The following is a 17,870-nucleotide window of genomic DNA, read 5'->3' as shown; positions in this document are numbered from 1 at the left end:
ACTGTTGATGCGATTATCCAATGGAGGATACTTGGCACTAAATTGTTTTGGGCAAATCTTTGAGTTAAGCAGGATCCTTCTGGTTACCCGCGAATTGTGAAGGATGTGATTATGGATTGTGCGGTCTTTGCTTGCTAGTTGCTCGTTAGGTAGATTCTGAGAACGTGCCTAACCTTTTGGGGATGCACAGGCCATGCTCTGGCTTGACATGCTTCCCACCTTGCTTTGGACCAAAAGATTGATAATGCATAAATCAATCTACAGACTTCTCACTCGTACACTTTTCTCTCTTTTTAAACGGAATCTCAAAAGCAAATATAAAAAATTTAATTAATCTCACAAAAGACATTACCTTGTAATTCACCCATGTTTATTAGATCACTTGTACAATCATGGCTACAAGTTTACTACTAATACAATGGTATCATTTATTCTCCCGTCACATATTCCATGGAAAAAACAATAAAACAGCGTATGTAGTTCAAAGGGAAACTTCTATTAATGCGTCACAAACTTGTTATAAAATGTTGGTTTAAACTGAAACTCGCCAGTCCTTTAGTCGCTTTTTATGGCTGCCAAAAAGTTTCGGAAACAACTTACCGCAGCTCAATGTACTGCCTATTCCGGACTCTGATAGGCAACAAGTCGCAATCTTGAATTTCCTCCTGCTAGTCAACGAGAAGTCAAGCCCAACTCCTTAGCCTGAGACTTTATGTGTCTTGTGAAAATTACTTCCTTCCCCGTTCTACGTCTTCCATTGGCAAACTAGAGCTACGAGCCAGATGTAGTCCCATGAATCCATTACTTTCACCTTCTTCATTCTCAGCTTCAGCCTCCATTGTCTCTGAATTTCCCAGATTTATAGCATTGGATGCTTGTATGCGTGACTCCTCCAATACCTGAAAGTATGCATAAGGTCCCCAACCTGCACGGATATATACAGAAATCTTAGAAGATCGTGACATCACCATTGAAGGAAAAACATAGCAATAAGGTAATCATCTATGTCATTTGATCATGTCATGGGCACTAAGACCACTATTGAATACACCCACAAGCGTTAGAATATTGTACAACTTGGGAATGTATCAGTTTCACATATTGCAAATAAAAACATGGCAATCCAATATGCAATTTTAGGCTAGTCTGTTTTAGACACATGCCACATTGGCATATCTGGCAATGATTTAGCTTTGGTTCATTAGAAGCCTCATTGCAGTTCTGACGCCCACACCTCATGGTATTAGACCCGTATTTGTGATGCCCACCTGGCTTCAAACTACAAAAATAATTTAGTTTAACTATTTTGGGCTTACTGATGTGGGACTAATTCCAAAAGTGATGGGCATTACAGCAGTCCTTGAGGCTCTTAGTAATGAGCATACCATTTTATCACAGAACATCAAATAAATGAATCAGCAATTTCCCAGTGTCCATCAACTTAATTTGAGGTTAAATAAATCAAGAGAAGGCATACTGACAAGAAAACTTAACAGGGAAGATGCCTTGAAACAAATGGATTTGTTCCTTAAAAACTTTGTTCCTTATCAAACAATCTCATCCAACTAGTCCTATATATGTGCTGGGGGCTGGAGGGAGGTTGTCAAAAGCACCAGAAAATGGCTGCTTTAACATGTATCGAACAGAAATGTATTCAAGACTCCATGTATTTGTGCAAGATACCAGATTTTTATTGGCTCCCAGTGTACTAATTGCACGTGTCCTAAACACATTGAAAATTGTGAACAGGGTAAGCAAAAGAACCAATTGCCTAGGTCAGAGTAGCAGACAAAATGAACAGCGCATACATCTTGATGCAGTCAGGAACCTGTTATAAGTTGAGAAACTATATTGTTGAAGAAAATATGCAGCACAAGATAAATGGATTTTGCTTCAATCAATTTCAAGAAAATTTCTTCTTCTCTCTTTCTCTCTTTTTTTTTAAAAAAAAATTCTGGGAGAAAAATGGTGGGGAAGAATGAATAGAACAGGTTCCTTGTTCCACCATATTGCATAATACTTATAAAACGAAGTGCTGCAAGGACATTAATGATGCACTTAGCACTAGTGCAAGACATCAACTGAACACCAAAAACTGAGAAATCCTTGAGGAGCATACCTTGAGGATGATATGGCGGAGGGAAGAACTGCAAATAACAAAATGTAGCCACTACAAGCCCTGTAAAAGGTTCCGCTTCAAGAGTCACTAAAGTTCATTGTTGATAGGACAGTAAGTACTTTCATCTCAATGACTAAGATGACGGCATGAAAAGGCACAAACCTAATAGACCTCCAGCAAAGACATCCTGCCAATGATGCCAGTAGTCATCCACTCGAGAAATGCCAACAAGACAAGCAACTAGTAGTGGCAGAAAGACAATGCATAGCTTTGCAACATGGCCTCTGCGGTCAAATGCTTTTATTTTTCCAGATAGGTAGAGAGATAGGAAACTCAGGCCAGCAAAGGACCCTGACAATACAAACAATTGTCATGGAGCCAGAACAATAACAAAAAATTAAAAAAAAAAAGGAAAAAAAGAAAGAAGAGCATATTCGACTTTATTCTACTTATTTTGTGGCTTCTCCAAGCAAAGACAATGGCAACATACAGATTAAGATATTGTTTAATTAATATTCAGTTTACACTAATATTAATATCCCATGAAGAGTAAAATTCCACTTAATTGTTAATATATTTCTTTTCTTTTTGGTCAATGAAAAAGAGTGAAAAGAAAAAGAGACTTACATGAGGTGTGTCCACTTGGAAAACTTTTATGTCCTTCCTTAATAATATTTTTATCACCGTGGCATATGACATTTCCCAATTGATCATAAACCTGAAAAATTAATAGATATTAGCTTCCGCAATCCAAATGAACTGAATAGCAGAAGGTCCATACGAGCATACATCCTTTCCGTCTGGGAAACAACGCCAAAAGAAGTCAGGTCTAGGCCGACCAACAGCATTTTTTATTGAATCGGTAATGACAGCTGTCACTAGAACAGAATAAAAGAGGCCTGCACTCATAAAAACATCTTGTGCATTAGGTAGTGATAACCGCAACTGATAGCATGATGGAAATTTTAAGAGGTACAAAACAAGGAAATGGAAGATATTATTACCTAGTATGGCATGGTGGAGATCATAGATGTCTCTCCTACGAAAATAGATAATGAGGAAAATAACCATAGGCAAAATAACGGCATATATCTAATTATCCAAAAAAGAGAAACCCCATCAACGTTGTTGCTATTTTTGTTTTATTTGTAAATCTAGGTTTTTATCCATATAATATTTGACAGGAAACTTACAGGGACAGCCCAAACAGGCACTGTATTACTTTTGAAGGGGTACTTAAGATCCGACATCATATCCTTCCCAACAAACCGATAAAATGGATGAATAACATATAGAATGACCTCTATCACCACAAGAACTAAAAGTATAAGCCAATCATGCATGTGTGTCCTTGCAACTGTAACCCCATGGGACATCACAGTATGCGAACCAAGCTGAACTTCCCTCATCTTGTTCTGCTTGATGTATACATGCAACAATTTACAGCAATTCAATAAAGAGTGTAAGTTATGTAGAACACAACAAAATAGTTGATAAAGAGGAATGACAACATTTCTCAAATTTTTGCATTAATTCTCAAAATCAATAACAATCATCAGAATCTCTCCCAAAACGCCAACATGACATGGGTATTTGTAGTATGATAACTATCATATTAGTAATATGAATAGAAAATAGGACTCGCAACATAAGTAAATAACCAATATTAACTAGGAAAACAATATGCTTAATAACTTCGATTATTCCTAAATTCATAAATAATAGAGATCTAACCTTTCTAATTTACAGTGAAAAGATAAATAAAAAATAATTCCTAAATATCTTGCTTGACCATATCAATAAGCTCCTAGTAAAATCATAATGGAAATTCATTCTATGTATGTAGGGATGTAGATTAAGAAAAGACACAACAATGTTTGAAAATCAATTTGGTTTTGTTAAGAAGATCAACCACGATCAAGAATACCAAACCTCAAGTAGAGTGTGCATCTAAAGTGCAAGTGGAGAAGATAGAGATGCAAGGAGAGGTAGAACTGTATGGGCAAAAAAGCAACAGAAAGAAAGGTGGAAGTAGATTAAGGTACACCTGAGATCGTGAACCAAACCGATCAAACAATTTCAGTTCATGAACCAGACTATAAACACTTAGTAAGGGGGTCAGTTATGGGCCTTCTCCATTGCATCAGGATTGGAACCGGCCTGATAAAAAAATATTTTTTTTCTTGTCTTTTTTATAAATATATTCATTAATTTGTTTCCCTTTAATTTTTTACTATAGAAACTAAATAAATAATGTATTATAAATCTAAACTTTATAAATTTATGTATTCTAATGTATAAAATATTAATATTATTGTAGTTTTAAAAAATTTTGAACCAATGTCGAACTGGAACAAAACCGTAAGTTTGAAATGAAACCGTTTCGAATGGGTATCATTTCAAGCCAAAACCAGTTCGAGCTGTGAATCCCAATGAACTGGCAGTTCCAGCTTGAGATCATACCAGAATAGGCCTATGGCTAGGTCTAGATTAGGGCACTTGGTGCAGAGTAATTCGAATGTACTAGACAGCAGGGGCATATATGGGAAAGTTCAAAGTAGTGCTTTTTTTTTCTGATAATTAACACATTCAGATTGGGATCTCTTGGATGCCACTATTGACTATCTACATTGAAAATGACGTATAAAAGGGGAAAATATCAACCACAAACCAACATTTGACTAAAGTTTGAATTAGTTTTTCAATCAGCATAAAAGAAGAAGAAGAAGAAGAAAGGCATGAGGAAATATATAATGCGTGTCTAGTTCTAAAATGGTGCTTATATGTACGAAGCCTCAAATTGGCGATGAACATAAGATTCATTCACACCTCAAAACAAATCATAAGAGTAAAACTATACCTCTTTATCCTTGTGTTCTATCAGTGCAAGGTCAAGAGTTGAAAATGATTGGCAGGTATTTGCAGTAATCTCCAGCCTCTTCGTCGATGCGTCCTAGATAACCCCAACAAATCAATACTTAGGGAAAAACCAATATCATGAATACCGCCCTAAATAAATAAATTTAACCTCAGGTACAAATTTTACTTTCAAAAGTTGTTGGACATATTTTGGTTCTCGCTTAACAACTTTTGAGATTAAATGAAGTTCTCAAAAGGAAAAATAAGAAAAGGTGCAAATTGCATTAACTTGCATGCTACACTAAATTACAATTCTATATTACATTACCATGAAAAAACTTATTTAACAATGTCAAATGTTTTTATTTGATATGGTGCATTACTTGCATAACATACTTTATATACATTAACTAGTACTGGGTATAAGGGCAGAGACAAAGGCTGAAATTACAGTATTACATGATCCACCCACGACTCGGATCATGAACATTTCATGGCTCATCAATCTGTAAAATACATAGGAAGCAAAGCTATTTGCTTGTTAGCTTCCTTAAAGTACTGCTTAGAGACACCATCAAGTTTCTTCAAACTGTGAAATGCTTACAAACATACTAACAAGTAATGTATAAATAGCTTAGATTCATTCCGCAACAGTTATCAATGTACTTTAACACCCTCTTTTCCCACCCTCGAATGTCAAACCATGGAAAATCCTGGAAAAAATGACAAGGTTTTCATTCTTTTCAAACAACACCATGATATCAATATCAGGAAAGTGTCATGACCTACACCAATTAATCAAGGCCAGACTACAGCTCAGAATCTTAGCCCACAAGGCGAGCATGGATTCTAGAGGTGGATCATACGACTCCTAGAGATGACTCCCACAAACTCTCCACAGTGTAACACTTAGTCTGGCAATCAGAGTGGGAGGTTGCTTTGATACCACTATGATGACCCAAACCTGTGGGGACTACTAGTCTAACAACGGGGAAGGGCTGAACCTCACCACATTGTCCAAAAGTTAACCCAAAGTGTCTTTCTGATGTGAGACTGGGGTCTTACAAAAGCTGAAGATAAGTTTTTCAAATATGAATGGTACTGGCTACAATTAACCAAGGTTATCAAACTTTCCACAGGCAGTGTAGTTGCTTGCTGCATTGCTTCCCAAAAATAGAATTTAGTTCACAACAAAACATAGCACTAGCTAAAATTAAAACTGTTAACTGGCTCTACCATGTAGCTGATCCAGCATTACTGCTCTGAATTGCTATTCTACCTAATAAGCTGATAACTAACTAACTAAATATCCAAAAGTGTTTTCCACATATGCCTCCAATAGCTATACTTGTCAGAGTGCAGGGGGAATTGGCATTAGAGAAAAAGTTAAATTATTAGAGACAATTGCTGTTTAAGGAACCTGTACCCTTTACTTCCTCATTGAGCATTTCTCAACAGATGACTTATTTTAAGTATTTGTTAATAATGCTGAGTTTGCAAGAGAGAGTGGTACTTCGAATTTTTCACATAAAAAAAAGGCCAGACATGGAAATTTAAAGAAATGGCATATAACTAATATGGTCAATCTGCCATGTGCAAAAGGAAAAGGTGAAATAACCAAAATCAGGAAGTTAAAAGTATGATTAAAGATTTGTTGCTCATTCAAGTTATTTGAAAAAACTCCAAATTCTCAAAATAGGGCACAGCATAAGCATCATTTGAACAAATTTAAGGGCCACTGCCTACTGCAAAGGTAAAATTTTTGAACTAATGGAAGGGCCATAGACTACTGCAATGGAGCAAATTATAAGATTTGACTATCTAATAAAATATTGTACATTCAAGATCTAAGGGCTGCAACTTCATGCTATAAAGTGCAGGGGAAAGTTCTATTTCTAGGTTATATTCCTCATTATAATCATAACCAGATATAGAGCCCTGTTCTTTGGACGAATTTCAACATGCCACAAAGGAACGTGACTGGAGCGTATATTCAAAGTGCTAACATACAAAATTCTTAATTCCATTTGGGAAAAGAGCAAATCTAAACTAGTTATTGGTGAAATAAACGATTGAGGAAGCATTGTTCATATCCTGCAGGGACTAAATTGCAATTCGGTGCTTATTAATAGAAGTATTAATTAAAATCAAATTATTTCACAGTTTAAAAATGATATATGCTTTAGGATCAGTAGACTGTTATGCTCCCCAGAATTTTTCCATATCATCAATATATTTTGCAAAATCGCGACTTCTAGCATATAATAATATATTTCACAGAAGAAAGACCAACGCATGATGAAATGAACCCATTTACTCGATCTAACACTATTACTTTTGGAGTAATGAAAAAAGGACTTAGAATCATTGGTACAACTCGGACAATTCCAAGGGCATCAAAAAGAACAAACCATATCCAACTTGACAGCTAAAAGGCTAAAGAAAAAGGGGAAAGTAAGAAGCTTCTTCAAAAACCCAACTAACCTTAAAGATGCCCATAAAATTCTTGAAGCAAGAAAGAGATCTGAAATCCCTCCAAGGCATTGGTATCAGCCAACGAAAACCACGCAAAAAATGCGAAGGTTAGTGGCATTTTTTCTAGTACCACTCAATTATACCCCAAAAAGTGGCCAAAATATAGCACAGGAAGCTTCGTAGAGCAAGGTTCAAATAATGCAAATGCAAACAGAGTCTTATCCTTAACTAGATGAATAGATGGAAAATAATAGAACGAAAAATAGTAATAAACATTTTTGAGAGAAAATATAAAGTAATTAAGAATGTAGAAGAGAAGAAAGTTAATTACCAGGGCGTGTGGATTTGACGATGAAGAAGAAATGGCGTGCTTACTGCTTAGAGGTCCCAACTCCAACGAGAGGATAAGTTTCCGCCAACTGTTAAGTGTGGTCTTCAGTGAGTGAACAAGCGCTGCTGAAAAGTCAAAATCCCTCGCAACTCAAATTTATTGATTAAATGCTAATTTTAAATTATTTGATTTTATTAACTTTCATATCAAATAAATCAATTTTCGTACCAACTTAGATTTTTTTTCTATAAATGTATATGGTTATTTTCGTTTAAATTTATTTAAGTTGGGTACGCGGCAAGTTTTTTAAATGAATTTGAGTGATTTTAAGTTTTATTATTTAATTTTTAATTTTTAATTTTTATTTTAAAATAATAATTAAATAATTAAATGATGTCATTATATTTATAAGAAGAAAATTATGCCATTTTTTTAAAATTAAAAGCTTATTTGAATTTACCTTGACCAATATCTTAAAATTTAGGAAAAAATATTTAAAAAATTATGTGGGTTCATTAATTTATTTTATGTTAAAATATATAATTGATTTTGAGATAATTTAATTCTATATTAAAATAATATTTTATAATATAAATTTTATATTAATATAAATTTAAAAATTATCATTATAAATAATATGATATTATATTATGAGATATTATTTAAATATAAAATTAAATAAATTTAAGTTGTGGTGGACCAAAAATCTACTAACAAATTGTGGTGGGCCAAAATATATTATTCGGAAAAAAAAAAAAGACACAAGAGGAAAGTGTAGTAAAAATTATAATGCATATCCAAAAAATGACGTGTCGTAAATCGTTACTTGCTAAGCAACTTGGAAAGATGATTGTCAGTTCCGTCTAATAAATACTTCCACTTGCCCTTTGTCAACTCTTGCATTTATTAGCAGCACCGTCACCACTAGCATCTCACCGCTGCCGCCGTTCACATGGAACCTCCACCTTCTTCTACAACTAAGCTCCGGTTAATGTGCAGCTATGGAGGGCACATCATTACCCGACCCAATACCAAATCTATCTACTATGCTGGCGGCGACACCCGCATCATCACCATCCCCACCACCTCTGCCAATAATCTAACTCTTTCTTTTCTCACCTCCCACTTAGCCACTGTCCTTCACATTAGCTATCCCTTTACTCTCAAGTACCAGCTTCCCGATCACGATCTTGACTCGCTTATCTCCCTTTCTACAGACGAGGACCTACTTATTATGCTCGATGAGCACCAGCGCCTCTCCCCTACTCCTTCTCGCATCAGAGTTTTTCTCTTCCCTGTGAAACCCATTTTCACTCAGCCTGAATTAACTCAGTTGAATACCGGTTCTAATATGGGTGAATTGTCTGGGAACGAGCTAAGGCATCCCAAGACGGAGAGTTGGTTTGCAGATGTGTTGAAGAGCGCCAAGATTATGCAGAAGGGAGGGGTAGGGTTTGGAGGGGAGGGGCAGTGTGATGGTAACAATGTTGCTTGTAGTGGGGCAGAGGTGAGTGGTGGTCTTTGTGGGGCGGAGTCGATGGTTTTGGAGACGAATTCATCATTCGGTTCGACTTCTTCTTCTGTTTCTTCGTCGAATTTGCCCGCTAAGGTTCAGGTTGAGGATAATTTAGCTGGGTCTTTGGATAACAAGGTCAAGTTGTCCACTTCAGAATTATTTGCAAGGTATGCTTTAGAAATTGTTTGTTTCTTCTGCTGATTGTTCCAATTCCTTGTTTTTTTTTTTTTTTTCAAGTATCATTTCTCTGGTTAATGAAAAGATGGAGTGGTGGAGAGAGAAGCAATTCGAACTCACGAACATTTAAAACGATGCTATGTTATCTAGTTAGACCCATTTCTGTGGAGGATTGAAATATTAGGTCCTTGGTTTGGTTGATTAACATTTTCTTTTATGTCCTTGGATGGGCTTTTTTTTTTCCGAATTTTGTGACATTAAATCGAAGTTATTTTGAGCAGTGGCGAGTATAACAGGTTGTCTAATTTGCTGTTGCAGTGGCAATAGTGTAGCTACTGCTGTTTCTCATCCACAGACTGGGACTTATCAAGACTCAGTTGCCTCTGTTCCTGCTATGGAGAATACAAATTCTTCCCCCCCATTAGAATCAGAGGGTAAAATCCTTGATCCTCGAACTGGGGTCGAGACGCAAAACATGGTTCACGTTTCTGGATTTCCATTGTCTCTCCAATTTGATAAACCACAAGTGCAGTTTGTCCATGCAGCTGCACCACATCACTTACCGCAGAACCAATCTGGAATGGTGCCAGTAACTCCATATTGTCTGATGAATTCTCCAGTCCCTCAGCAGCAGATGTATTACCAGACCAATCAACCACACCCGATATATGTTGTACCTGTTGGGTATCCTTACAGATTTCCTATGCAAAGCAGTTTGGTTAATCCTGCAAATGTTTGTTCTACTCATCCTCCGCCACATCCTAATCCTTCTCTAAACCCTGCTCAAATGGCTTACAAGGTTGCCGCTGCTTCACCTGCGCCCGAGTTGGGCTCACAAGTTTACAGAATGATACCAACAGCAAGTCCACTTGTTAATGCACCACACAATGAAAATCATCAACAAGCTGAGGGTCTTCCTCAAATGAATCTCCAAGCTCAGTCCATGGGAACTGCTAATTATACTAACGAACTTGATGATGACCCTGCCCGCTCACAGATATATAAATCTCAGCCTCCACCTCCTACGTTGCCTTCGCGCTACCGAACAATGACCAAAGCCACACCAATCTTGTTATCAGAGGCTTTGGCACAGTTGCATACAGAAAACATAAAACAACAACCGTAAGCCTCACAGTCACCATCTGTGGACTGAACAATTTTGGATCTGAGTGCTTTTGGTAATTTTGAACTTCCCTTGGATTTTCAGTTTTGTTGATATTATGTGTGTTCAATTTGTAACAGAAGTAACAATATGGTTTTCTTACCCTTATGTTTCATCTATCTTTGCCTTGGTTACTTGATACGGATGTTTCAGATAATACAAAAAGCGTGTAAAAGGTTTGGTGCTTGTTAAAGAGATTGTGCAACTTTAAATTAATCTAAGCGAAGTTCTTCAATTGCATATTGTTTGAAGCTCATGAAGTATCATTGTGTATGGAATGTTAGTATCCATTTGCTATGTTTTAAGTTTGTATTTTATGGAATGCATGATAATTAATCTTGTGAGCATTCTTGAAAGTATTTCAAATATTCATGTCATGAGTTTTCATGTGTGGATTGTGCAGAGATAGTTGATTTTTTTTATTATTATTTTTTTTTGGCTGTTTTTGGTGGTGAGGGAAGAGGAGAAGGGGGAGTCTGCATGGTAGGATGAGGGGGAGTCACATTCATAGACATGGTAAACTCTATCTTAGTGTTTGGTTAATTGCAAGCAAACTTGTGAGCTTGTGTAGTAGGACCAATTGCCTCAAACCAACTTTTGTTTTGTGGTGGTGGGCCTATGACCAATTTTCTCTCTATTTACAACGTATATTCGTTATAGACCATTATCATACACTCGGTTTTGTGAAACTAAATAATATCATTGTTCCTTAATGGGCACTGCACAGGAAACTTTTTGTTTCCAATTATGCTTTGCGGCCATTGCATAGGGTTTACTATTATTTCTATTTTGAATGTGAATGAGCGTGTGTTACAATGCTTGTAGGACTGTTTTTAAGACAAATTAGTTTCCTCTTCTTTTTTTGTTATGATTCTTGTTCTGCATAATAGACTTTATGATACACTTAATGGCTGTTACATCACCATTCATCTCTAAATAGTTTAAACCATTGTCTATAATTTTATAAGGAGTTGGCTTCACTATTCAGAACTTTTTTTCCTTGAAAGGAAATTTCTGTAAAATTTGTTGGAAATAATATTGAATTCAAATATTTTTTAAATTTTGAACCTCCTTTTCAATTTTTGAAATCAAATTTTTAAAATCCTTTTCAATCTTTTAAATCAACGAGTATTTTTATCGAACCTTTAAATTAAATCCTCTAGGCATGATAAATCATGGATTTTGTATCGGAACTGTTGAATGAATATGTTGACTGATAATTGGATGCCTCTCATTTTTGTAGGAATTAACAAAAATGAACTGTTCAATACTAATTTAGAATGATAGAAGCTGTAGCTCAGAGTCGAATATTCTAGGCAGGTAGTGGCAAGCTGCTTAACACGAAACCCATCCGACAAGACACGCACACCGCAAATTGGTAGTGGAGACTGGACAATGCACCCATTGCAGAAGGAAACGAGGAAACACCAAATCTGTTTCTTCAGAGGATGTGATGATTTCCTCAAGTGAACGAGGCTACTCTTTGCAGAGTCGGGCATAATCCTCATTGAAGGTCTCTTATCAGAACTTATGTAAAAACACAGGCTAGAGCGATGTCAAGTACTGCAACCATCTCATCTTTCTTGTCCAAAGCATGTACTAAGAAAGGATCCTACACGTCGGAGAGTGGTTTGACTCGGGCTCGAAGCTGAAACTATCGACTCAATTCTGATAGACCTATCTGCATGAGACCGGCGCTGAAATAATCCACAGTAAAATCACTCCGCATGATAAGCATCCCACTTCTGTGATGGCTTCGAGGCTTTTGAGGCATGGGGAGCTTCATTGGAAGAAATAGTTGGCCTGAATTTATTGGTGTGAGCGCACAGGCGTGCCATGTGTTCTAAATTAACCAGTAGTGGTTCTTCAGCTGTGTAAGCTAGACGATTAGGTCCAAAATCAGAGATGTGGTTCCATGTTATACTCTCCCGTTGTTGTAAACTTATAGAGCAAGTGTAGTCTTGCACAGTCCTCCCACGCCACGTATAAGCATAAACAGAAATCATCTGAACCGGAAAGCAAGCAAGTTGTTGATTAGCTCCTCTTTCTCCTCGTCTCTTCCATGGATTTCTGAATCATTCACCGGCGAGCTGGTTTGACGCCAATCAAAGTTAATAGACTTCTCTTCCCATCATTCTTATCCTTGAATGGAATTTATTTTTCTCACTAGCAACGGCATCCGTGGCCACAGCTACAACGAAAACCTGTTGGAAAGAATCCTCTGCCATGATTGTAAATCAATCAGTTGTTGGAAAGAATCCTCTGTCATGATTGTAAATCAGTCAGTGATCAAATCTTACCATATTTAGCATAGCACGATTCTAGGACATAATTGAGGGCTCAATCAAAGGTCTAATTGTTCATATCATGTACTATATAAACTCTGTAACTTACTACACAAGAGGTAAGAAAATAAAAACAGTTTTCTTCCTATAATCTCAAGATGGTATCAGAGCAGGTTTCGGTCTAAAAATATAGCCATCCTGCAATAATCCTTTACCAGATACCCTTCCCAACTTCTTTCTCTGACCGAAACAACAATGGCCGACCTCCCCAGCCCGGTTGACCAATCCCAGGCAATAATTGATCCAATAGCAGACCTGTCACAAAAACTATTCCAGTTAATTCAGAATAACCAAGATGGAAATCAGAAATCAGTGAACCAATTCACTCTTAATTCAGCAAAGATGATGGAGATGTTTATCACGGCACTACAAGGAGCCGCGAAAGGAGGAGGCACGGGTGTCCCTTATGATCGGAAAGGAGGTATTTTAGGGTTAGAAAGGAGGGCAAATGACCTTTCTACCCCTGTCTCTTTAAATAAATCTAAATGTGCCTCTGCTTGTTTTAATTCTAACAAGGTACAAAATACTAGTGGGTGGATATTTGATTCAGGAGCCACAGACACTATGACTAATGATTCTTCAGATTTTGTTGTGTCAGCCCCACCCTCAAAATCTAATATTCTAAACGCTACCGGTGGCTCTTTTCCGGTCATCGGTGGTGGTACCGTTTCTATAACCCCCACTTTAAATGTCTCCAATAGCCTCTATGTACCTTCCTTATCTTGCAAATTACTCTCTGTCAGTCAGATCACCAAACAGTTAAATTGCAGAGTACTCATGTATCCTCATTTTTGTGTTTTGCAGGATATTCATACGGGCACGGTACTGGGCCGTGGTACTGAGAAAGATGGACTGTACTATGTGGAGGAGATCTCAAGTACTGGGTCAGCGCATTTAGCTCAAGGGTCCTCAACCCGACAGTTATGGCTATGGCACCGGCGCTACGGCCATCCCTCAAGTGATTATCTTCGTACTTTGTTTCCTGAGTTTAAATCCATTGACATTCCAGTTTGTTCTTCATGCGTGCTTGCTAAGAGTCATAAGAGTACTTATCATATATCCACAAATAAATCTGATACTCCCTTCTCAATAATACACTCTGATGTATGGGGGCCTGCTCCGGAAACTGTCTCCCCTGATTATAGATACTTTGTGACTTTTATTGATGATTGCACTCATGTTACTTGGGTTTACCTGTTAAGACAAAAAAGTGAAGTGGCTGAGAAATTCTGTGATTTTTTCCGCATGATTAAAACCCAATTTCACAAGACCATTCAAGTCCTCCGATCTGACAATGGGGGGGAATTTGTCAATAACCATCTCCAAACCTTTTTCCGGGATAATGGGATCCTTCACCAAACTGCTTGTCCTTATACACCACAGCAAAATGGGGTTGCTGAAAGGAAAAATCGACATATCCTTGAGACTGCCCGAGCCCTAATGTTTGAAGCCCAAGTTCCTCCTAAGTTTTGGTCTGAAGCAGTTGCCACATCCATTTACCTCATCAATCGACTTCCGTCTCGCGTCCTTAATTTCCAATCTCCCTTGCATACCTTGTCCTCTCATCACACCATCCCTTCCCTTCTCAACCTTCCACCTAAAATCTTTGGTTGTACAGTTTATGTTCACATTCCTAAAACACACCGCACTAAACTTGATCCATGTGCTCTTAAGTGTGTTTTCTTTGGTTATGGTGTCCATAAAAAGGGCTATCGGTGTTTTGACCCAATCTCTAAACGGCTCTTCACTACCATGGACTGCACTTTTCTGGAAGAGGAATATTTTTTTCCTTCGCCAACTAGCAGTGAGGGGGAGACAACGGCACAATCACCACCACTGCCAAATTGGCTTAGTCAGGAGGGGCCAGAACTTGATCATTCTTCTCTTCCTGAGTCTACACCAGAACTGGGAGACACTGACCATCTAGTACAGTCCTCGGTCTCAACGTCACAACCAGAATCTGACACCGTAGAATATCCTGAGGAACACACAACTGAGGTATGTGAATCTGAACTTTCCCCTGGTTCTAATAACCTTACTACTGAACCCATTTCCCTTGAGGTTTCTGAAACAGGCCAATATGTCCTACCCCCTCGGAATAATAGAGGAATTCCACCCAGGAGATATGATCCAGAATTCGAGGCAGCCAGGTCCAGATACCCTGTGGCAAATGTTACCAGAGGAGAAAGACTATCACCTCAGTTGGTCAACCTACAGAAAAACATTTGCTCAGAATGGATACCAAAGGATGCCACAGAGGCCCAGAAGGACAAAAGATGGGTTGAGGCGATGGAGACCGAGATGGATGCCCTGGAGAAAAACAAGACCTGGGAAAAATGCTGGCTACCCAAGGGAAAACGACCAGTGGGATGCAAATGGGTGTTTACCATAAAGTATAAGTCAGACGGAACGGTGGATAGATATAAAGCTAGACTTGTAGCAAAAGGATATACTCAGACTTATGGAGTTGACTATTCTGAAACGTTCTCTCCAGTAGCAAAAATTGATACAATACGGGTCCTATTCTCTCTAGCTGCAAACCTAGACTGGCCACTTCACCAATTTGATGTGAAAAATGCTTTCTTACATGGTGATCTGGAGGAGGAAGTATACATGGATGCTCCACCAGGGTTCATGAGTGGGTATAGAAGGGGAGAAGTGTGTCGATTGAGGCGAGCCTTGTATGGGTTGAAACAGTCACCCAGAGCATGGTTTGGGAGATTTACTCAAGCAATGAAGAAAAATGGATATCGACAGAGTAACTCCGATCACACTCTATTCTTGAAGAGGCAAGGAAGGAAGATCACGTGTTTGATTATATACGTGGATGACATGATTATAACTGGAGATGATGTGGACGAAATCAAACAATTGATGTAACGACCCCAAAAAGGACCGTCACCGGCGCTAGGATTCAGGTCGGCTTAAGGCCGCCAGAACCCGTAGCAAGCCTGCAATACTCTCTATGTACCTGAAAACCTCATACATGATCATACATTTTCAGTGAAAAGAAAACTCTGTTCTGAACCAAGGCTTAACCTGTGCATGCACTATTTCTGTACTCTGTACTCATGTACTCTGTACTCTGTATCCCTGACTAGAGCTTGCTCTAGATGGGTTAATTCATACCTGTTAAGCCTGGTTTTCACATACAGGAAAACATATATACATATACAGATCATGTACAAAACATACATCACTAGGTCAAGCAACAACTATTACATCTTTTTCATATTACATGTCCACTCTACGCTATTACATATTTCTTTACTTTTCCTGTACTCTGCTGGACTGTCCCTGTACACTGTACACTGAACCTGCAAAACTGGGGTTAAGGGAGTGGGATGAGCTCTATCGCCCAGTGAGTAGAACAGTAAAACATCTCAGTAAAATATGATCTCATGGAATGCGCCATAACACAGACAAGCCACATCAAGAGTAAACCTGTCACCACATAGTCCCAGTAACTCTGTGCCAGGGCGTAGAATCGAGCACCTAGTCTTCCTGTCATATATGTATATGTGTATATAACACCTGTGAACTTACCATTGCCAGGGCGTAGTCAAAGGCTCCTGGACTTTACTATATACCTGCCAGGGCGTAGTCAAAGGCTCCTGGTCTTTGCTATACGTGCCAGGGCGTAGTCAAAGGCTCCTGGACTTCCTGTCTGAGACTATTGGATCATTCAGCATTCACTCACATCACCAAATAACAATGCAATGCAACATAGTCGTGAATACTAATGCACTCAACCTATGGCATAAATATGATGCATGAGATATGCTAAAAATAGGTTGTGGTTCAATTAAAAGTCATAAGTTGAGTTCCACTCACCTCTGGCTATCTGGACTGACTGACTCTGCAGGTTTACCTCTGGGGCAGTACTCACTGCTGCTCTCTCTGGTTCCTCTGGTCTGTAACACATAATAATAATTCAAATGAGGGACCAGATCAATACCTCTCTTACACTCCCCAAGACTCCCCTGAAACTCACTTAACTAGCCATGCAAAACATGCAAAAGAAAAGCTGGACAGAACACTTTCGGCGGCAGGTTCGGCGGCCGAATGTCCTCTCCAGAGACGAAACTCAAGCACCTTCGGCGGCCGAATCTCAAGCTTCGGCTGCCGAACCCTTTCGGGGGCAAGTTTCGGGGGCCAAAACATATTCCAGAGACGAAAGTCTCTAACCTTCGGCGGCCGAAGTCCCCAAACAGAGCCGAACATGCAAACCTCATGGGGCAAGCTGTGGCAGCCAAAGCCACCATGCAAGAGGTTCGGCGGCCGAATGAACCTTCGGCTGCCGAACCTGAGTTCATCCAGAACTCAGCCCGACGGCAAACCAAGGTCCTCCTTCTCTTCAACATCTCCAAACATGCATAAGCAACTCCTCAACACTCATATACATATACGTATATGGTCACAGGGGTCCAAAACTTAGCTAATAACCCCAAATACCAAATCAAACAGAACACATAAACATAGAGACATGCATAAATCATCAAAACTACCATGAATAACCTAAGCATGCTTCTCCTTCCTTTCACTCTTCAAAACATATATACACAGGGTCTAAAACTGCCCTTACCTCTGGAAACAGGAAGATACACACACTGAACAAAGGAAAAACAGATCAACCTCTCTTCCACTTTCAAACTCTCAAAGCGTAACGTTTCTTTCTCTCAACTCTCACCACCTTTGCAAGTACCTCAAACTGCTGTAAGCATGATCAAAAACATGTACAGATGAGTCATAAGAGACGTGGTCATTCCATGGCAAGAATCTGAGGCCAACACTTGTCACAACAAACATGACTCAGCTCACTAGCCAACTCATCGTCGGCTGCCCAATCACAGGCAAGACCATGCAACATTCGGAGGCCGAACTTC

General features: G+C 38.6%; 2 protein-coding genes across 6 annotated transcripts; one reads left to right on the top strand and one right to left on the bottom strand.

Moving 5' to 3' along the window:
- Window positions 1-348: 348 nt before the first annotated feature.
- Window positions 349-7,917, bottom strand: LOC110608729 (lipid phosphate phosphatase 2). 5 transcript variants are annotated; one of them, XM_021748009.2, is made up of 9 exons: window positions 7,463-7,778; window positions 4,980-5,072; window positions 3,313-3,534; window positions 2,909-3,211; window positions 2,747-2,837; window positions 2,282-2,470; window positions 2,120-2,179; window positions 1,684-1,723; window positions 349-925 (listed from the first exon to the last, which is right to left on the bottom strand). In XM_021748009.2, exons 1-9 carry the CDS (start codon window positions 7,520-7,522, stop codon window positions 829-831), a joined length of 1,155 nt encoding a protein of 384 aa, XP_021603701.1. In that variant the 5' UTR covers window positions 7,523-7,778; the 3' UTR covers window positions 349-828. The 5 variants fall into 5 exon arrangements, with proteins under 5 accessions (XP_021603701.1, XP_021603702.1, XP_021603703.1 ...); XM_021748010.2 differs by lacking the exon at window positions 1,684-1,723 and having other exon boundaries at window positions 2,909-3,018; window positions 3,124-3,211; XM_021748011.2 differs by lacking the exons at window positions 1,684-1,723; window positions 7,463-7,778 and adding an exon at window positions 7,785-7,917.
- A 746-nt stretch (window positions 7,918-8,663) lies between these two features.
- Window positions 8,664-10,874, top strand: LOC110608728. The gene is made up of 2 exons (XM_021748007.2): window positions 8,664-9,467; window positions 9,796-10,874. Exons 1-2 carry the CDS (start codon window positions 8,737-8,739, stop codon window positions 10,601-10,603), a joined length of 1,539 nt encoding a protein of 512 aa, XP_021603699.1. The 5' UTR covers window positions 8,664-8,736; the 3' UTR covers window positions 10,604-10,874.
- Window positions 10,875-17,870: the final 6,996 nt, after the last annotated feature.

This window comes from Manihot esculenta, chromosome 2 (assembly GCF_001659605.2).
Source record: "Manihot esculenta cultivar AM560-2 chromosome 2, M.esculenta_v8, whole genome shotgun sequence".
NCBI classification, from domain to species: Eukaryota; Viridiplantae; Streptophyta; class Magnoliopsida; order Malpighiales; family Euphorbiaceae; genus Manihot; species Manihot esculenta.
The sequence above is the reverse complement of the archived record's forward strand: the minus strand, read 5'-3'. Positions and strand labels throughout refer to the sequence as shown.